At 32.1% G+C, this 23,202-nt stretch overlaps 1 protein-coding gene across 1 annotated transcript in view; it reads left to right on the forward strand.

Annotated features, from left to right (window-relative positions):
• Window positions 1-10,406, forward strand: part of LOC148942990 (uncharacterized) — a 33,317-nt gene extending 22,911 nt beyond the window's left edge. Inside the window, exons 3-4 of the mRNA XM_089102415.1 lie at window positions 9,067-9,167; window positions 10,146-10,406. Of these exons, the coding sequence (XP_088958541.1) occupies window positions 9,067-9,167; window positions 10,146-10,406 (362 nt within the window). The remainder of the gene's footprint in view (window positions 1-9,066; window positions 9,168-10,145) is intronic.
• Window positions 10,407-23,202: the final 12,796 nt, after the last annotated feature.

Below are 23,202 nucleotides of genomic sequence, written 5' to 3' on the forward strand. Positions count from 1 at the left end.
AACAACCTCCTTAACAGTCGCTGACAGATTAAACTTATTGATTTCGTTCCCCTTATATACGTCCTTTTTGATAGCCTACATGTAAACAATGTCTTTTGATTCAGTGTATAAAGTAGAACCTTTCAAGGAAAGTCTATGTTGCTTTAAAGGTAATTCAAAAGGCGTTTTGTGCCTGCTGGCTGTCAATAGGACATATCAACAATGTCTCAAAAATGGCTGAGGGTGTTGAGTTGAAACTTTCAGGGCTGCTATTATTAATACTTTGGCTACTACTTTTTAACTACGTCAAAAGAGTTTATTTGCTTTTGGGTTGTGAAAATAGCATAGGTACAATGTCTTAGGAACAGAACAAGATATAAAGTTTTATTTTTCAGAGAAAATAGAGCAGGTGCAAAACAAAATCAAAAGTTGTTTGAGCATCCAAATTGTTCAAAGGGCATATATGCACTATACCAGCAACACATAGGGTTGTTACGTTGGAATTTTTAGAGCATGTCACTGGAGCTGAAAACGCATTGAGTATCCGAACTTCTAATTCGGATGTATTTGCAATATCTTAGGGATAGATTCAAGTATTAAGTTGAAGCTTTCGAAGCATGTAAACAGGATGATGTTTAATCAAATATTTGAAAGATATTTAATTTCATAGCTTTTGAAGGATGTTTAATTAAATATGGATGATAAAAGGACATATCTGTGATATATCTGGATGACTAAGGACATTGGGGGGAATTTTTAAGGAGACATTTGGGTATCTCAGGAGAGGCTGAGGGCATTAAATTGAAACTTTCATGGGCACCACAGCTACAATTATAATTTTTTACTATTGCTACTGGAACTACCGCTTATGCTACTACTAGTGCCACTACTGCTGCTGTGAGTATTCACGATTGTGACTGCCTGCATTTGGGACAACTTGCGATTGTGCAAAATTGCTGCTGTGACTGGGACTACGTGTGATTGTGACACCAATTATTTGTGACTGTAACTATGACTGCTTGGAACTACAATTATGACCTCATAACCGCAGCAAGTATTTGCGTCTGTAGCTACTTCAGACTGCAATTGCCGCTACTTGTGACTGACACTACGGCTGTTGTTATTACTAATGCCGTTATGCACTAAATCAATGAGTTTAAGTTCAATAAGACTCAAGATATAGCCCAGATCCAACATCTCATTAATGGAAATGGGTATGAGGCTGAAACTTTCAGGGAAACTTTAGGGGGATTTAATACTAAATCAAAATAAATATGTGTATCCAGATTGTTGAAAAGATATCTTAATAATATCCCAAAAGGACTCAGCTTATCAAGTTAGACCTCCCGACTATGTTTTTGGGGATGTTAGACTGAATAAAAATATACTTTGTGAATTCAAGGTTGTCTGAAGAGTGAACCTGCAATGTCTCAGGAAACGTAAAGAAAATTAGGCTGAAGCTTTTGAGCCATGTGGATGGAAATCTTAGTTGTTTTCTTAGGCTTCATTCTTTCTATTCTCGAGGTTTTAACATGCCTGGGGTTAGAATTCAGTCAGCCCCTTAGAATTCCAACGATTATGTAGATCTTCTACTAATAGATTTGGATTATTTTCTCCGTATCTATTAATACCAACCATTAAAGAACAACTTTGATTAAAAACTTTCGCTCATTTTCTTTAGTAAATCAAAATGAAGATTCTTGTAGAGAAAACCAAATCCTTCAAAATAATTTTTCTTACCATTGAAAATAACTGTATCAGTTAAAAATGAATGAAAAAAAAAACTATTCGCTGTAAGGAGTTTTTCAAAGAACCTTAAATAATTTCGAAGACCGCACCGCCTTTCCACGACGATAAATAAAATTTCAAATAGGGATAAAGTCCTTTTAATAGTGTATTAAAAGGATTTTATCCCTATTAGTGCTTTTATCCATCGTCAAAAAACTTAAAGAGATAGATTAAGCAAAGGATGAAGAAAAATCAAGTCAATAGTTTTTGAAACGTGAGGCAATCATAAACCACCATTAAGAAATAAATAAAAAACTGGAAACGAATAGAAAGTATAAAAAATAACCAAACCAATCATAAAACAACCTAAAACTAATAAGAGTTTGGCTGACGCCTTAGTTGCTTTTCAAAGATAATAACAGTTATTGCATTTTACTCCAAACAAACTAAATTTAAAATTATTTCTTTTTTGTGACTATAATAAATTGATTCATGTTAGCACTCTCAGAAATGAATGTAAGCATATATATTTAACTGTCAATTCACATTTATTTAAGGTTTCTTAGATAATCTTGGTTATGATGGTTACGTTTTTAACATTATGGAAAATAAGAAGATATTGCTCAAAATAAGAAGACATGGCTCGAAATAAGGATTGTTTTCAGTAAAGTGTAAATCATGCTCTAGTCCTTATAAGGCACATGGAGGTTCAGTCTTATCCTCTTAGTTTCTGCTAGTTATGAGTTTTTTTTATTAATGTCTGTTCGTTTTGGGTTTCATTTAATTTAAACGTGGCTATTGTACTTTCACACTTGAAAAATTATCTTACTTCTTTTGCTCATATTTGGGTTAGTGTTAGTTTTCTTCAAAAAACCTACATTAAAGCAGCAGTAGTTTACCTAGTGATTCGTACTAAATTCAGTTTCGTTTTCAGGTTTTATTTAAACCTGAAACGTATTGTTTTTTTTTACCTAACAGCTGATACTTTTTAGGTTGATAAATTTGATTTTCTAACAAAATTTACATCTTCATGTTTTTCTGTTAAAATTATGCAGACTTTCGGTCGCAAAGTCTCAGCAACATATTTATTTGGCCAAAAACATGATCTGCAATCTTGGGAACCTATGAATACAGGAAAATAACTTTACTTTCGTGAAGAATAATAATTTAGCACTACTTGTCTCATCTGAAAATAGAATTACTGTAGTTAAATCTTATCCTGTTATAATACAGTTTTCTAGAAATGTTTGAATTTGGAGCTTCGGTAAGACTCTACAACAGTTTTTATTAATTTTGGGGTCCCAGGGACTTCTTTTTGTCCGGCTATAAGACGGCTTTAGCGATTCCTATAAACGTGATAAGATGGGCTATGCCTCGTCGTGCACTAGTTCTGAGACCATCACTCTTCCAGACACCATAATAATTTCAATGATTAAAATAAATTGAAAATTGCAATTTGGAATGTTACAACCTTAAAAATTGACTATCATATCGAAGTTTTGACTAACGAATTGAGACGCTTTTAACTGAATTTACTATGGGTTTCAAAACTCGTATACCAGGAATAGAAAACACACAATTGAATAGCATATTTACACATTTAACATTTAATAACATATTTAAAAGAATTTACTTACCCAGGAAGGAAAGATCGGATGCATAGCAGGGCTCATCATAAATATAAAAATAGTTAAATACTGTTTAGATTGAGAAGGTATTAATAATAGAATGCGCGTGGCTCATTTTATTCATAAAAAGTAAAAGTCCGTCATAGGCCTAATGTCAGTCATATTCCCAAAGCCGTAGAACCGACTAATGGAGGTAGTAGTGACTCAAATGAGTATTACTTACAGCAACAGGAACAAATAATAATAATAATAAAGGTAACAGACTGTTGCGGATTTGTAGCTTTAGCAAACAGATTAAAACCAATAAGCTATTTTATAATAAAACAGACTTTATTTTAACATGGTATTCATAAGATGTTATAGTAGATAAGCTTATGGATTAAGTTATTGTAAACCAAAGACTGGCAGGATCCAAAACATTATACGGTATTAAAAGTGCTGTTGTTGATGTTCAAGGTAACGATTAATATGTAGCAGTGTGCATATTTAATCCAAAGTTAAACTTAGGAAGCACCACTACCTTCCATGAAGTTACGACACCGTCTGAGATGAAAATATGAGAGAAATTTCACAATAAACTATAGGTATTTATTCAACATGTGCACTATATGCACTGATTATAAACTTGCAATAAATGAAACACCATTTTGGTATGCTTTTAGTGAGAGGAGCTGTGTTTTAATGGTAATGGAGCATCTGCCTTCTGGATTATTTTCAAAGAAGACATTGAAGATTACAGGGGAATCCTACAACATGGCGTCGTAGGGGCTGTAAAGCTATGTGAACGGATTTAAAAATTACCTTATGAAAATAAATATATTAATTGGACCAACGCTTTGAAAATTAATTGGAACAAATCAATGGAATAACAGTAGGAAAAGTTTAGTCTTGACAAATAATGTACCTTCATACCTAAGATGACACCCCGTGTTTAAAAAAATATGACTAAAGTAGCTTGTTGTCCATAACATTTAACACATATTTGCTTAAAATATATCAAATTTTATTACTATTGTTAGGAATCATACAATAATCCAAGGCTAAAGAGTCCTTGATTCATTATATCATCCATCATTCTTTTACTGAAAATTCTCTTCTGCACCGAGAACCTTTGAAATTGGACATTTACATTCAACGATTTTTCCAAAGTAGTAAGACTTCATAAGGTTTTTGTTTTTCTATTTCATGGATTTTTATACTGCTGAGTCTACTGAGTCTCAAACTGCTAATTGCAAAAAATTAACACCCAAAAAATATCCCTTTCATCTTTAACAATAAAAAAATTGTGATTAACAACTATATACAATTTTCATTTCATACTCCAAAAAATATTTGATGAAACTATGTTACAAGTATGCAAAGTGTCGTTTAAAGATATGAAAAACATAAAAACAGAAGAAATTTAAAAAATAAATCAGAAAAAATAGAAAAAACTATGGAGGTGGGGCATGGGATTTCCTAGGGATTCAGGGACTCAGGGATTGCAGGACATGTAAATAAATCTCAGTCACGTGTCTCTGACTGTAAAAATTCCCATTGATGTGTCTCTGACTCATGAATATCTCGTTGACGTGTATGTGACCTTTAACGTAACATTCTGTTCCATTGTTTCGAAAAATATAAAATAAAGAGTGACCTAAAAATAAACAGAACAAACTAACACGTTATGCAATGGAAAATATTTTATCGAAACCATGTCACATATAATATTACATGTTATTAATATCTTTGAACAAATTTGATTGTTTCGAATCTGTTCCATAAGGTAATTCAACATGTTCTCTCGTGACAGAGCAGTTATTCTCTTCTCTGCTTTGTAACTGGTACCATATTCACTATTCAATACAAAATCCTACACAATTTTATTGCTGTTTTACAAGATCCTTATGCGTTTTGTCATTGGTATTAATGGGTTCAATGACCGTATCTATTGGGACAATATATTTTTAAGCAGTGTACTAATTACCACTTCTGGGACATATAATTAATCAATTCAGTTTATATTATTTTCAGTCCATTTTAAATTATTTTAATTTCAAATATTACACATTTTAAATATTTTACATCCCTACATTCAAAATGAAGACAGGTTCTTTACAATCAGATTTGGTCCCATTTTTATACTTTTTCAAAAAATGAACGCTGGCTTCTGCCTCACCTAGATCACCCTGTTAATTTACCCCCTTTTTCGTTGAATTCACATCCTTTTAAATAAAAATTTCTCACATTTTTAAATTTTCAATCTTGAGGTTTAAGATCAAAACAGGTATAGTATTTACTATACTACCGATAAAATGTAATAATTTAATATGATTTAATATTTATTGAATTGTTCAATATTAATATCTAAATAATTTATATTATCTTTATTTTTCCTTTCTATAACCTTTAAAGTTATACCTTTATCTAATTTAAAAAATTTCTTTTCAAGATCAGCTGCTTTAGAATCAAAACTTTGCTTGACTTACTTGACTTAACGCTCTTACTCAGCAGAGTCGACAGCATAGAGAGAACTGGTTGACAGGGATATCTGTCTTCTCGAAGCAGCATTGTCCAAGGTTTAAGTATGGGGCCTCAATAGAGTCGATGTTGCGGTAGAAGAGGTGTTGATTTATAGCATCAGCCTGTCTGTTGCGCTGCCTCCCTCGAGGATGTTTCCAGACAGTCGAGGGATTGAAGTCTGAAATGGTCCTTGCAGGGTTAGTTGGAGGGGGGGGGGGGGGTGGAGTAAGTGGCTGCACCATCTTAGAGAATGAGCTTTTACTTGGGTGGAGAGGTTCATTAACTTAATGGTCTTCATGATCTCAGTATTACAATTCTTGCCATACCATTTGAAGCCTTCAACACGACGCAGGTTTCTGGTTTGAATAGTATCGACCTTTCCTATCTGTGTGTGGGTTATCAGCCATGTCTTAGAAGAGTACAACATGGTGCTTCAGACAGAGGCGTTGTAAATTCTGGCTTTTGTAAGGCGACTAATTTGCAGTTTGTGGAAGATTGCTCACAGGAGGCGTCCGATTACAAAGTTTGCTTTGGCTAATCTCGCTAAAATTTTTGTGTCATGTTTGTCATTTGATGATATAATTTATCCGAGATAAGTGAACTGCCTTACCACGTCTAGAGCTTAGCGGTTGATCGCAACAGTTAAGGGTGATGCCGATGTGGTTTTTTTCTATTCGCTTGATCTTTGTTTTCTTCCATTTGATTCGCAGCCCAACTATAGAGACTGTGGAGGAAAGCGTCTCAAATTCAGACTTTAGTTGGTCGAGATTTTTTGATAAGGACAGCTACATCGTCGGTAAAGTCAACATCAGACAAAGTCCTCCTGGAATAACTTATGCCAAATGGGTGGGCACAGTTTGTCTCATTCAAAGTGTGGTCGATGACGCAGTTACTAAGCTCAGGTGCAGCAGCTCAGGTGCCCTACACCATTTTTGTTTTGGAAAGAAGAAGAAAACTTTCCGTTAACAAGGACGGGGCTATCTGAGATACTGCAGAGTTCTTTGATTATGCTTACTATCTTTGTTGTTTGGACCGCAGCTTCCTGGATTAGCCGAAGGGACTGTCTGTCAACAGTGTCAAAGGCAGAACGAAAGTCAATGAAAGCCATGTAAGCTTTTTTGTTGAATTCTATTGTCTTCTCGATGATCTGTCTAACGTTATGAATCTGTTGAGTTGTTTATCTTCCTGGCATGAATCTGGCTTGTTGGGGGCGGCGCAAAGCATGTAGGAAACTTATTGTACGTTACAGTAGGAGCATTGTAAACAGCATTCAAAAAAGCTTAGGTGCAAATGGATCAACCATTTCACCTTTAAAATTAATAAAGATAAGGATTTTCTTTCCATATTTAGTTGTGACACATATCATTCCTTTAATCGTGTATTCCATTCCAATGTTTAAATCTACTTTCTTAATCGTTCGATTATATTTATTTTATGTTTTTATTTCGCTTAAAAGTTTCTCCATTCATTAGTAAATAATTCTATTAAACAAAGATCCAAAACAAAACAATTTATATATTAGCATTTAATTTATTATCAATGACTTCCGTGATTGCTTTTCTTTCTGAGAAAATTGACGCAGTAAATGCTGTATTGACTAGCAGGCGCTTGATCTAATAAAAGTTTAATATCTATTATGTTTAAGAGGTAATTACTTGGCAAAAAAAAAAAACAAAAAAAAACAACAAAAAAACAAAAAAAAAACTGTCGTCCTAATCCAGCAATTGAGACAAATGTGCACTTGAACGAGGCTTTTACCTTACCCATCTATCCAACTACCTAGGACCAAACAGTATACCCGAACCGTCAACCAAATAGGAATGTCCAAGTCCATGCAAAGTCGTCATCAATAAATGTAAGTCGTTGTAAATTTACAAGCAAAACCACTTTAAATCTAGCAAAATATTTCCAAGTAGAACCTTCTATTTAGGGCTCATCAGAAGAAATACCACCTGCCTTAACGGGTTTCGAGGCTTTACTTTCTTTACCCGGCACGATGGAGCCTCTACCATAAGATCTATATGGTATATCCATACGATCTATATGGTAGATCTATACGACAATAGATATTCGATTCTTGCTTTGAAACATCAAAACAAAATAAAGAATATTCTTTTTTAAAATCATTGTAACTTATTATTTTTCCAATGTCAACACTTTCATGTTTGTTTTATAACTTTAAAAATCCGTGATAAGGGTTAGAATAATCTTCATGAGTATCACTGAAATCACCTTTCAAATCTTCCTTTGGATATTTATATCCATTTACTCTCACTTCAATTTTATTAGTCTTTAAATGGTCAACAACATATTGTTTTTTAGATAACTATTATCTCTTTCAGATTTCTGTAACACAACAACAATTTCAGTTGTGTTATAGTGTTCACTGACTACCCTCCGTTAAAATTCTGTATTCATTTTATTATCACTTTTATAGGTATTATCTGCTTTTCATTTTGATTCAAATGATCTGTCCTTTACTAATCCAGCTTTGAATTGTTCCATATTCTTTGTTAATTCGGCTTCTAATTTTTCGCTATGGGTAAACTGCGCTGTAATACTGGCAACATCAATGATAAATGCATTACATCTACTTTAAAATTTTGAGCTTCAGATTCTACAATCATATTGGAGAGATCGTTTCTTTTTAATATAATTTGAACGCCTCTAAAAACACGACTAATATCTTGACAAAATCCAAACAATCGTGACAATGGTAAATACATACAAACTATGTGGCTTTTTTTTGTTTTATTCAATCTTTTAAATAAACCACTATTAAAAGTGTTAATTCGTTTTGTTGTAATTGTTCCACCAACTTCTATAACAGGTCTAAAAATGCTTTCAAACTCGTTTTTTGCTTTAAAGGAATCAACTGATTGGGTTTTATCTTCATACCAAAACATATTAGTAGCTACAATTAAGCTATAGTCATCTGAAAATTCTAATGAATTTTCCTTTTTTAGAGTTTTCCTTATAATTTGTTACCTCTAACTGCTTAATAGTTCATGTTCAGTTTTAATGATATTATAATAAGGAAACACGTAGATCTACAACGCAACAGAAAAGTACGAGATCAACCCTTAAATTTGATATAATAGTTTAATATTAGATGTACGTTTGCTCTTTAGGAGATAGTTCTTTCGCAATTTAGGAGGTTTTGCAGCATACCAATTTCCCATGTGAAACGGAAAACTTTACCATTCTAATAGACAGTTTTATGATTCAGGTGTCCCATTCTATGATGTACAGTTGACGGTGAAGCTCTTATACCTGCTTGTAGCTGGGCATCTGTCGTATGCCAGAAGATGCCATCCAATTTATAATACCGTAAATATATATTTTCAATTTATTATGTGAGACAAAATATCAGCACAGTCATGTACTTTTGGCCCACGGGCAGGCTCTTGAAACATGTGACCTTGTGCAAGGGATTTTTGAAAGTAGAAAATCCTTATCTTTTGGTTTTGTTAACAAAACTTGAGTTTTTTCTTCCCAACCAATAGATTTGCCTCAGGTTCCTATTTGTAGGAGCCTATCGGGACATTCAAATGTTTGTATTTGCTACACTGTATAGATTGTAACTCAGTTGGTTAAAGAAAAGGTACAGCAAATGCTGCTTTAATAAAACGTATAGTGTGTTTGTTCTAGCCCATAGCTCTGTTTACGTCTGTACAACCTCTTTACTACTGTAGAACAGAATATTTAATTACGGTTTAGGCTTATTTTTAATCTTTAAACTTAATAGCTTTAGTTTTTGGATTCTCTTTGTCGTTTGATTTCTTGGTCTATTTATTTTCTTTTGAGAACGTATTAAGATCTTCTCTTTTGTTTGTGCTTTATTTTTTTCAATATTCTAGCACACCCTTTAAAAAGTAATTATGTCATGATTAATTTACTTGATGACTTATGTTTTTTTTCTAGGCTGAATTTAAGTAAATTTAAATAGTTTTCCACCAGAAACTGAACATCTTTGAAATTATAATAGGTGAAGAGCTAACAGCACTGGTAAGATGACTACCTGTTAATGCTGATCCTTAATCAGTAATTCTAGTAAAAATTAAATAAAACTAGCGTTTTTGATTAAAAAATAACTAAACTTTCAAACTAACGATATCATTTCTTATTTGGGGTTGGCTGTCCCTTCCTCAATTCTCACTCTTCACGTGAAAGAGAAAAAGTTTCTCATTATTCTTATAGAACAATTTTACTGGGCCTAGTGTTAGAGCAATCTATCTAAAATATACGTGGCCTTTTGTTGGGGGGGGGCTGTGTTATTTTACAAGTTATGACATATATCTTTTTTAGGTTTTGCTTTTCATCCTATTTGTAACCTTTTGTGCCAGAGAACTTAACGGTTGGTTGACGCCTTTTTCGGACTCTTTTTGGACAAATTGGATTTTATGCATAATGACAGTAAGTCTCTTCTGCATGTATATCCTTCCTGTTCCAGGAATCTTCCTGGTATTCACAATATCTATCATTCATTGGCTCCTTAAGGCTCCTGTATGTTCCTGTTTTGCCCGTTTGAACAAAATGCTGAAGAAAAAGCTCTCAATGAATTGGTAAGTTGTTCTTGTTTTTATACTTATTTTTTACTTGTTCTGTTGTTTTACTCTTTTGATTTAATTTCCGTTTAAGAGACTTAGATTCTATTTCTTTTCATTTAGGTTTCCATTTAGTTGGTGGATATATATGCTGTAAGACTTTATTGGCATGCACTTTGTTAAGTCAGGTTTCCCTCTCATTTAGCGCTAAGATTTGGTAGCATATTACAACTGAGGCGTTTTGGTAAGAATCGTTACTCAAAATCCATTGACAACAAATATTTATTATTAAATAGAATAAGAGGAGAAAATGCCGTAATTCTTATTATTCTAAACTCTTCCAATATCTCTTCTTGGCTGGCTAATCATATATTGCGTGTGTCCGTTGTTCAGTTCACGTCGTTTACCGGAAAAAGGAAGCTCTAGTTCTAGTTCTAGGCTATCAATGCTTCTAATTGCAAGCGTTACGCTGGAATAGTTGAGTAATGAAGTACTTAAGATCCTTTACTTCAAAATTATTGTTTGTCAGAAACTAGGAATAACCGTATTTGATATCAAATTATTTGTTTAACATAAACCAAAAACTTATATTTATATCTTGTAACAGAGATTAGTGCTCCTTGGAACTTTGATAAATTTAGACTTCACCAGGGAAGATTATTTATTGAATCTATCTGGACAGAAAGGATTATAAATTTTTACTTTGACAATAGAAAGTATAATTCCCCTTTCTTCCCTAACCTATCTGTATAACGTCAAGGTTGCCATTATATTAATAGTCGGCACAGATTAACAAATAAAATAGCGACTAAAAGAGGAATGAGGCCCTCTTCCGTATAATGTCTGAGAATCCACGAGGAGGTAAGCAATGTTATTATCCAGATAATTCCAGTTTTGTAATGTAAGATATTTTATAACTAATAAGCTAAGCTCCCAGAGACTCTAGACTGGAAACGGATGGCACAAAAGCTCTCCTAATTCTGACTCCTTGGTTAGGGTTTTCTCTCCGTTCCTTAAACCTTTGGTTATTCACAAGTTTAAGTTTCTGGGAAAGAACTAATTTTTTCCTATTTTAACCCTTAAAATGCTCAACTTTGTCTAAATGGCCCAAGCCTTGGCTATTTAAGATGCACTAACTGAATTATAAACCCAAATCACCAAACAGAAAAATTTAGAGTCCTAAACTGTTTACGCGCATACCTTTCCACTTCTAATCAGTTTTAGTTAGATCACACGTCCTTTAATTAATAACAAATGTATTTACAACCTTCGAAGAAGAATTTTCACACTGACTCCAATTTCAGTTTAAATATCTCGAATGTAAGTATTGAATTATTTCATCAAAAGACCCAAGTCCTGCCCAAGCGAGAGAAATCTCTCTGAAGCTTTTCAATTTATTTCGATAATATTTTCAAAGGAAATTTATAACTGCTAGTTGTCGCTTTTTATCCTAGCTAAAACCAACTTTACTTACTCTGTTCCTAGGTTCCGAGGCAAATCTACCTTGATTTGTTTTTGATCCGTACTTTTTATTCAACTTGGTACTTGATTTTCTGAGCGACCTTTTCCCCATTTCTTTAGCCAATCACCAACTTTTTTGTTAAAAAAGTAATTTTTTCCAGTATTATTTGGCCTTGCTTTCCTCTTTGTTTTATAAAAAACTGATCTAAATTGGGTCTTCAAATATTTATAACGGGTTCAAAAGTCGTTCGATACTTGAACAAAGAAATGTAACTGTATGACTAGTTACGCGAAGTGAAGTTATTTCAAATTCAAGCTAATTTGAAATTGTTGCTTTATATCTAATCTATTAGAGAAAGGGGTCTGATCTATTAGAGAAACTCAATTTCTACTGAAATTGATTTACGCAATTTACAAAAAAATAAGACATCCTTACAGTTGATTAAATGGTGGTCACTACATAAAAACTCTTCACAGGCTAATCCCACAAAGTCAGTGGTTGTACAAAAATGATTTCATTTTGTTAAAAGTAGTCCAGGATACATAAAGATTTCATTTTGTTAAAAATAGTCCAGGATACATAAAGTCCATTATCAAAGTCACTGAAGGCTGTGATTTTCAGTCACAGACAAAGCAAAGTATCTTTATAACCTATATGAAACTAGACCCCAAAATAACCAGGATACACTTTGTTCACATATGGAAATAATCTGGTACAAGAACACGTAATCAACCTGTATGGTCTATTACATGTCGTGAGTCAATTGATTTATGATATGGAAAATGGGTGGCCCTTCAGATATGTAGGTTACCACGTTTCTTGACCCCAACAACAAGACAAATATATGTTTGGTAATGAAGTTCGCAACCCATAACCAACTTAAAGGAAAAAAATTATCTCTGTTATACATATTTTAAGTTTTCTTTACTTATTAAAACAAAATTTATATTATGATAAAATGCGGTATAATTTTACTGATTATGCACTCTTTTGAAAATGTAGCTGAATATGCACTAATAATTTACAATATAAAACACACTCAAATTTGTTATATTTTAATTACACAGAGAGTTTCATAATACAAATGAATTGGAACAAAAGAAGAACTCGCCCAGGCATTGTGAAATCTTTTACTTCACTTTATGGTACATAGAAGAATTGTTATTCTGCTGGCACCAAGTGTTAGCCTTTTTTTCCCAGATGAGTGCGTAACTCCAGACAATGTTCCCCATTCCTAAATACATAAATAAATTTGAACGCTAAAAAAAAAGATTCTCTCTTTCTTTTCTTCCCTTTTATTTTTTTATATTGGACCAGTTTAGTTTTCTTTACATCAATGAGTGCAATTGCTTTCATCCAGGTGTATATGTTTAGTTTTTCATGAAAAGAGAGAAAAGTGAAGTGCTCTTAGTAGGAAGCATGTAAATCTTAACATAATCCAAATAGTACAAGAAAATGGCATTAAAGATATAAACGATGTCTGCAAAGCATGGAACCGAGCTTGATTCGCTTTCTTCAAAATTTAGTTTATTAATTCCAATTTTGAGACTATTATCATTTATTCTAAGGTAATTTCATTTCTATCGTGGGGTCTAGATGGCGTCAGTAAATACTGAAATCCTTGCACTTTTTGAAAGTAATGACAAAACGTTATTTATAGAACCCTTGTTTGACTGATAAATAATCAAGAAAGTTTTATTTAATAATCTCCCTTAACAATAAAGACAATGAAAAAAGAAATAACAGTTCAATAGCTCTCATGGAGCACAGAGGAAAAGAAAGAAAGAAGAAAGAAAAGGAAGAACAAAAACAAATAAAAGAAAAAAATTCAAAAAAAAAATGTTGACTCACGGAGATGAGGATGGGATTTATAAAACAAATTATTAATAAGTCAATAATACATTCAATCCCCGCTACTTTAATTGGAAAGGACTATCTCTTTCAATTTTTTTATATACATAGGAGTGATGGTGATTCTCTGGCTGTATAAAATAACTTGTATTTGTTGGCAATCTGCGGAAGTTGACATCTTAAACTTAATCTTGATCTCTCATTTTTAGAAAACGAGAGAAGGACCTTATTCCTAGTTCTTGATAAATTCCTATGCTTATTTTCAACCGAAAGTTTCATGCTATGGAAAAAATTACCTCTACATTGATTCTTAAATGCCATATGCCCGAATTAAAGTGAAAAATTTGTTGCGAATCAAGAATATCCAGAACTTTCAATTTGTTGGGTTCCATATAATTTTTCTGTCTTCCTAGGGTTAGTAAAAAAATGTCCCGGATTCTTATCGGTCTATCTTGAACAATTTGAAATCTTCCTAAATGTGAAGGGAAAGTCAGTATCCGAACGCTCCAAAAAACCAAAGTCAGCATCCACACAACCGAAATTCCCGGACACTGTTGTCACGAGTTTACTAATATTTGCTTTAAGTGGCAAAATTGAATTAACATAAATACTTGAATATCTGAATACATCCACTCGTTTTTAGTTGACTGAACTTCTTATTATTCATCCTAGTTTCAGAGGCTAATAATACAAAATCCAAATTAACTTTGCCGTAATGTTTTTTAATGCACCTAGTACACTAAGTTTGGCATAGTGTTCAATGATTATTATTATATGACGCTTTGGAGGATCAGAGTCATTGGGTGACGATGTGAGTGGGTGAGCCATATAAATACTAACTTCTAAAAGAATGCATCGGTTTTTCAGTTTCTTAAATGCAGTGTCGATAAAAATCTAAATTTTGCACATATACTAATGGTCATAATTGTCCATGACAACTTTTTTCTGCCTTCTGCCGGGAGTGCAATTCTCCTAATTTTTCAAAGTTCGTAGTTAATTTATATTATTGAAATGCAACAGTTTAAATATTTCAGTAGTTTTTTGTAATTGTTTACCTTGTCACAGTTATATTTTTTTGAGTTTTCAAAGTTCATTTTGAATTTCTATCCATGAAAAACAAGAGTTCGAATATTTCAATAGTGTTTTGTCATAGTTTACCTTGTCACAGTTACATTTTCTTGATTTTTAAAAGTTCATTTTGAATTTCTTTCATTGAAATGTAAGAGTTGGAATATTTCAGTAGTGTTTTGTTATGGTTTACCTTGTCAGAGTTACATTTTCTTGATTTTTCAAAGTTCATTTCGAATTTCTTTCATTGAAATGCAAGAGTTGGAATATTTCAGTAGTGTTTTGTCGTGGTTTACCTTGTCACAGTTACATTCTCTTGATCTTTCAAAGTTCATTTTAGTTTTATTTCATTGAAATGCAAGAGTTGGAATATTTCAGTAGTGTTCTATCGTGGTTTACCTTGTCACAGATACATTCTCTTGATTTTTCAAAGTTCATTTCGAATTTCTTTCATTGAAATGCAAGAGTTGGAATATTTCAGTAGTGTTTTGTTGTGCTTTACCTTGTCACAGTTACATTCTCTTAATTTTTAAAAGTTCATTCTGAATTTCTTTCGTTGAAATGCGAGAGTTGGAATATTTCAGTAGTGTTTTGTCGTGGTTTACCTTGCCACAGTTAAATTCTCTTGATTTTTCAAAAAGTTCATTTTGAATTTCTTTTGTTGAAATGCAAGAAATGAAATATTTCGGTAGTGTTATGTTGCGGTTTACCTTGTCACAGTTACATTCTCTTAATTTTTAAAAGTTCATTTTGAATTTCTATCATTGAAATGCAAGAGTTGGAATACTTCAGTAGTGTTCTGTCGTGGTTTACCTTGTCACAGTTACATTCTCTTGATTTTTCAAAGTTCACTTTGGTTTTTTTTTGGTGAAATACAAGAGTTGGAATACTTCAGTAGTGTTTGTTGTGGTTTACCTCGTCACACTTTTATTCTCTTAATTTTTCAAAGTTCATTTTGGATTTCTTTCGATGAAATGCATGAGTTGGAATATTTCAATAGTGTTTTGTCGTGGTTTACCTAGTCACAGTTACATTCTCTTGATTTTTCAAAGTTCACTTTGGTTTTATTTCGGTGAAATGCAAGAGACCTAAAATAATGTCCTGAAATCAACATGCAAAGTCGACATAGCTTTATTTCATTTTTTAAGGTTAATTTCGACGAGGTTACGTGCGCGCACGTAACCTCGTCTACTTTGAAAAATTTTGAAACTATGAAAAATTAAGAGAATGTAACTGTAACAAGGTAAACCACGACAAAACACTGCTGAAATTTTCCAACTCTTGCATTTAAATGATAGAAATTCAAAATGAACTTTGAAAAATCAAGAGAATGTAACTGTGACAAGGTAAACCGGAACAAGACACTACCGAAATATTCCAACTCTTGCATTTCAACGAAAGAAATCTAAAATGAACTTTGAAATGCATTTCAACGAAAGAAACCATAAGAATGTAGCTGTGACATGGTAAACCACAATAAAACACTAGTTAAATAATCCAATTCTTGCATTTAAATGAAAGAAATTCAAAATTAACTTTAAAAAATCAAGAAAATGTAACTTTGACAAGGTAAACCACAACAAAACACTAATGAAATATTCCAACTCTTGCATTTCCAGGAAAGAAATTCAAAATGAACTGTGAAAAATTGAGAGAATGTAACTGTGATATGGTAAACCAAGACAAAAAACTACTGAAATATTCCAGCTCTTACATTTCATCGATAGAAATTCAAAATGAACTTTGAAAAATTAAGAGAATGTAACTTTGACATTCTTCGGTTTACCTCTGACAAGGTAAACCACAACAAAACACTACTGAAATAATCCAACTCTTGCATTTCAATGAAAGAAATTCATATGAACTTTGAAAAATCAAGAGAATGTAACTGTGACATGGTAAACCATGACAAAACACTACTGAAATATTTCAACTCTTGCATTTCAACGACAGAAATTCAAAATGAACTTTGAAAAATCAAGAGAATGTAACTGTGACAAGTAAACCACAACAAAACACTACTGAAATATTCCAACTCTTGCATTTCAACGAAAGAAATCCAAAAAGAACTTTGAAAAATCAAGAAAATGTAACTGTGACAAGGTAAACCACAACAAAACACTACTGAAATATTCCAACTCTTGCATTTCAACGAAAGAAGTTCAAAATTAACTTTGAAAAATTATGATAATGTAACTGTGACAAGGTAAACCATGACAAAACACCACTGAAGCATTACAACTCTTGCATTTCAACGAAAGAAATCCAAAATAAACTTTGAAAAATTGAGATAATTTAACTCTGCCCAAATAAACTATTATAAAACACTACTGAAATATTCCAACTCTTACATTGCAATGAAAGAAATCTAAAATGAACTTTGAAAAGTAAAGAAACTTTAAGTTTGACAAGGAAAACCATGACAAAATACTACTGTAATATTCCAACTCTTGCATTTCAACGAAAGAAATTCAAAATGAACTTTGAAAAATCAAGAAAATATAACTTTGATAAGGTAAACCGCAACAAAACACTACTGAAATATTCCAACTCTTGCATTTCATCGAAAGAAATCTAAAATGAACTTTGAAAAATAAAGAGAATGTAACTGTGATAAGGTAAACCACAACAAAACACTACTGAAATATTCCAACTCTTGCATTTCAATGAAAGAAAACCAAAATGAACTTTGAAAAATTAAGAGAACGTAACTGTGACAAGGTAAACCACATCAAAACGCTACTGAAATATTCCAACTCTTGCATTTCAATGAAAGAAAACCATAATGATCTTTGAAAATCATGAGAATGTAACTGTGACATGGTAAACCACGACAAAACACTACTGAAATATTCCAACTCTTGCATTTCAATGATAGAAATTCAAAATGATCTTTGACAAATTAAGAAACTGTAACCGTGACAAGTTAAACCTCAACAGAACACTACTAAAATATTCCCGTTCTTTCATTTCAACGAAAGAATACAAAAATGAAGTTGGAAAAATCAAGAGACGGTAACTATGACAAGGTAAACCATAACAAAACACTACTGAAATAATCCAACTCTTTCATTTCAATGAAAGAAATTCAAAATGAACTTTTTGAAAAATGAAGAGAATTTAATTGTTAAAAGGTAAACCACGACAAAAAAATATTGAAATATTCAAACTCTATCATGTCAACTATAGAAGTCAAAAATTAACTTCGGAGAATTAAGAGAAGTTAACTGTGAAAAGGTAAACATCAACAAAACACTACTGAAATATTCCAACTCTTGCATTTCAATGAAAGAAATTCAAAATGAACTTTGAAAAATCAAGAGAATGTATCTGTGACAAGGTAAACCACGACAGAACACTATTGAAATATTCCAACTCTTGCATTTCAATGAAAGAAGTTCGAAATGAACTTTGAAAAATCAAGAGTATGCATCTGTGACAAGGTAAACCACGACAGAACACTACTGAAATATTCCAACTCTTGCATTTCAATGAGATAAAACCAAAGTGAACTTTGAAAGATCAAGAGAATGTAACTGTGACAAGGTAAACCACGACAGAACTCTACTGAAATATTCCAACTCTTGCATTTTAAATAAAGGAAAAACGAATGAACTTTGAAAAATTAAGAGAACGTAACAGTGACAAGGTAAACCACATCAAAACACTACTGAAATATTCCAACTCTTGCATTTCAACGAAAGAAAACCATAATGATCTTTGAAAAATCATGAGAATGTAACTGTTACAAGGTTAACTACGACAAAACACTACTGAAATATCCCAACTCTTGCATTTGAATGATAGAAATTCAAAATGAACTTTGAAAAATTAAGAGAATGTAACTGTGACAAGGTAAACCGCAACAAAACACTACTGAAATATTCCAGCTCTTGCATTTCAACGAAACAAATCCAAAATGAACTTTGAAAAATCAAGAGAATGTAACTGTGAAATGGTAAACCACGACAAAACACTACTGAAATAAACCAACTCTTGCATTTCAATGAAAGAAACTCAAAAAGAACTTTTTGAAAAATTATTAGAAAGTAACCGTGAGTATTTAAACAACTACAAAACACTACTGAAATATTCCAACTCTCGCATTTCAAAGAAATAAAAACAAAATGAACTTCGAAGAATTAAGATAAGGTAACTTTGACAAGGTAAAGCACAAAAAAACACTGCTGAAATAATCCAATTCTTGCATTTCAATGATAGAAATTCAAAATGAACTTTTAAAAATTAAGAGAATGTAACTGTGACAAGGTAAACCGCAACAAAACACGACTGAAATAATCCAACTCTTGCATTTCAATGAAAGAAATTAAAAATGAACTTTGAAAAATCAAGAGAATGTATCTGTGACAAGGTAAACCACGATAGAAACACTACTGAAATATTCCAACTCTTGCATTTCAATGAAATAAAACCAAAGTGAACTTTGAAAGATCAAGAGAATGTAACTGTGACAAGGTAAAGCACAACAAAACCCTACTGAAATATTCCAACTCTTGCATTTCAATGAAAGAAATTCGAAATGAACTTTGAAAAATCAAGAGAATGTATCCGTGACAAGGTAAACCACGATAGAACACTACTGAAATATTCCAACTCTTGCATTTCAATGAAATAAAACCAAAGATCAAGAGAATGTAACTGTGACAAGGTAAAGAACAACAAAACACTACTGAAATATTCCAACTCTTGCATTTCAATGAAAGAAATTCGAAATGAACTTTGAAAAATCATGAGAATATATCTGTGACAAGGTAAACCATGATAGAACACTACTGAAATATTCCAACTCTTGCATTTCAATGAAATAAAACCAAAGGGAACTTTTAAATATCAAGAGAATGTAACTGTGACAAGGGAAACCACGAAAGAACACTACTGAAATATTCCAACTCTTGCATTTCAATGAAAGAAATTCGAAATGAACTTTGAAAAATCAAGAAAATGTAACTCTGACAAGGTAAACCATGACAGAACACTATTGAAATATTCCAACTCTTGCATTTCAATGAAAGAAATTCAAAATGAATTTTGAAAAATCAAGAAAATGTAACTTTGACAAGGTAAACCACGACAAAAATCTATTGAAATATTCCAACTCTTGCATTTCCAGGAAAGAAATTCAAAATGAACTTTGAAAAATTAAGAGAATGTAACTGAGACATGGTAAACCACGACAGAACACTACAGAAATATTCCAACTGTTGCATTTCAACGAAAGAAATTCAAAATAAGCTTTGAAAAATCAAGAGAATGTAACTGTGACAAGGTAAACCGCAACAAAACACTACTGAAATATTCCAACTCTTGCATTTCAACGAAAGAAATTCGAAATAAACTTTGAAAAATCAAGAGAATGTAACTGTGACATGGTAAACAATTCTGTGACAAGGTAAACCACGACAAAACACTACTGAAATGTTCCAAATCTTGCATTTCAATGAAATAAAACCAAAGTGAACTTTGAAAGATCAAGAGAATGTAACTATGACAAGGTAAAGCACAACAAAACACTACTGAAATATTCCAACTCTTGCATTTCAATGAAAGAAATTCTAAATGAACTTTGAAAAATCACGAAAATGTAAAGTTGACGATGTAAATCAAGACAAAAGACAAATCCAAATATCAAACTCATGAATTTCATCGATATAAATTCAAAATGAACTTTGAAAAATTCAGAGAATGTAACTGTGACGATGGTAAACCATAACGAAACACGACTGAAGTTTTCCAACTCTTGCATTTCATCGAAAGAAATCCATAATGAACTTTGAAAAATCAAGAGAATGTAACTCTGACATGGTAAACCACGACAAAACACTACTGAAATATTCCAACTCTTGCATTTCAATTAAAGAAATTTAAAATTAACTTTGAAAAATCAAGAGAATGTAACTGTGACAAGGTAAATCTTGACAAAACACTACTGAAATATTCCAACTCTTGCATTTCAACGAAAGAAATTCAAAATGAACTTTGAAAAATAAATAAAATGTAACTTTGATAAGTTAAACTACAACAAAACACAACTGAAACATTCCAACTCTTGCATTTCAACGAAAGAAATCCAAAATGAACTTTGAAAAATCAATAGAATGTAACTGTGACTAGGTAAAGAACGACGAAACACTATTGAAATATCCCAACTCTTGCATTTCATCGAAAGAAATCTAAAATGAACTTTGAAAAATTAAGAGAATGTAACTGTGACAAGGCAAACTACGACAAAACACTACTGAAATATTCCAACTCTTGCATTTCAATGAAAAAATTCAAAATGAACTTTGAAAAATCAAGAGAATGTAACTGTGACAAGGTAAACCTTGACAAAACACTACTGTAATATTCCAACTCTTGCATTTCAACAAAAGGAATCCAAAATGAACTTTGAAATATCAAGAGAATGTAACTGTGACAAGGGAAACCACGACAGAACACTACTGAAATATTCCAACTCTTGAATTTAAATGATATAAATTCGAATCTAACTTTGAAAACTCTTGAAAATTTAACTCTTATATGGTGAATCATAAAAAAACACTACTGAAATATTCCAACTCTTGTATTTTGATTTAAGAAATTCAAAATAAATTTTGAAAATACCATAGAGTGTAACTGAGACAAGTTAAACTACAACAAAACACTATTGAAATATTCCAACTCTTGCATTTCCAGGAAAGAAATTCAAAATGAACTTTGAAAAATTAAGAGAATGTAACTGTGACAAGGTAAACCAAGACAAAACACTACTGAAATATTCCAACTTTTTCATTTCAATGATATAAATTCAAAATGAACTTTGAAAAATTAAGAGAATGTAACTGTGACATAGTAAACCGCAACAAAACACTACTGAAATATTCCAACTCTTGCATTTCAACGAAAAAAATTCAAAATGAACTTTGAAAAATCAAGAGAATGTAACTGTGACATGGTAAACAATTCTATGACAAGGTAAACCACGACAAAACACTACTGAAATATTCCAACTCTTGCATTTCAATGAAATAAAAACAAAGTGAACTTTGAAAGATCAAGAGAATGTAACTGTGACAAGGTAAACCACGACAAAACACTACTGAAATATTCTAACTCTTGCATTTCAATGAAAGAAATTCAAATGAACTTTGAAAAATCAAGAGAATGTAACTGTGACAAGGTAAACCACGACAGAACACTACTGAAATATTCCAACTCTTGCATTTCAATGAAATAAAACCAAAGTGAACTTTGAAAAATCAAGAGAATGTAACTGTGACAAGCTAAACCACGACAAAACACTACTGAAATATTCCAACTCTTGCATTTCAATGAAAGAAATTCGAAATGAACTTTGAAAAATCAAGAGAATGTAACTGTGCGAAGGTAAACCATGACAAAACACTACCGAAATATTCCAACTCTTGCATTTCAATGATAGAAATTCAAAATGAACTTTGAAAAATTAAGAGAATGTTTCTGTGACAAGGTAAACCGCAACAAAACACTACTGAAGTATTCCAACTCTTGCATTTCATCGAAAGAAATTCAAAATGAACTTTGAAAAATCAAGAGAATGTAACTGTCACATGGCAAAGCATTCTGTGACACTGTAAACCACGACAGTACACTACTAAATTTTTCCTGATCTTGCGTGACAATGAAATAAAACCAAAGTGAACTTTAAAAAATCAAGGGAATGTATCCGCGACATGCAAAAGAACGACAAAAAACCAATGAAATATTCCAACTCTTGCATTTCAATGAAAGAAATTCGAAATGAACTTTGAAAAATCAAGAGAATGTATCTATGACAAGCTAAACCACGAAAAAACACTACTGAAATATTCCAACTCTTACATTTCAATGAAAGAAATTTGAAATGAACTTTGAAAAATCAAGAGAATGTAACTGTGACAAGGTGAACCATGACAAAACACTACTGAAATATTCCAACTCTTGCATTTCAACGAAAGAAATTCAAAATGAACTTTAAAAAATTAAGAAAATGTAACTGTGACAAGCTAAACCACAATAAAACACTACTGAAATATTCTAACTCTTGCATTTCAACGAAAGAAATCCAAAATAAACTTTGAAAAATTAAGAGAATGTAAGCGTGACAAGGTAAACCATGACAAACCACTACTGAAATATTCAAACTCTTGCATTTCAACGAAAGAAATTCAAAATGAACTTAGAAAAATCAAATGTAACTGTGACTAGGTAAACCACATCAAAACACTACTGAAATATTCCAACTCTTGCATTTCATCGAAAGAAATCAAAATGAACTTTGAAAAATTAAGAGAATGTAACTATGACAAGGTAAACCATGACAAAACACTAATGGTGGGGGGGGGCATAAGTTGGGGGGTGTGGGGTCCTTTTGTCTCAAATTGCGCAAATTAAAAGTGGGGGGGGGGGCAAAAAGTTG

The sequence above is a fragment of the Artemia sp. Qi Xiang Cuo genome, chromosome 16, assembly GCF_049724085.1.
Source record: "Artemia sp. Qi Xiang Cuo chromosome 16, ASM4972408v1, whole genome shotgun sequence".
NCBI lineage: Eukaryota > Metazoa > Arthropoda > Branchiopoda > Anostraca > Artemiidae > Artemia > Artemia sp. Qi Xiang Cuo.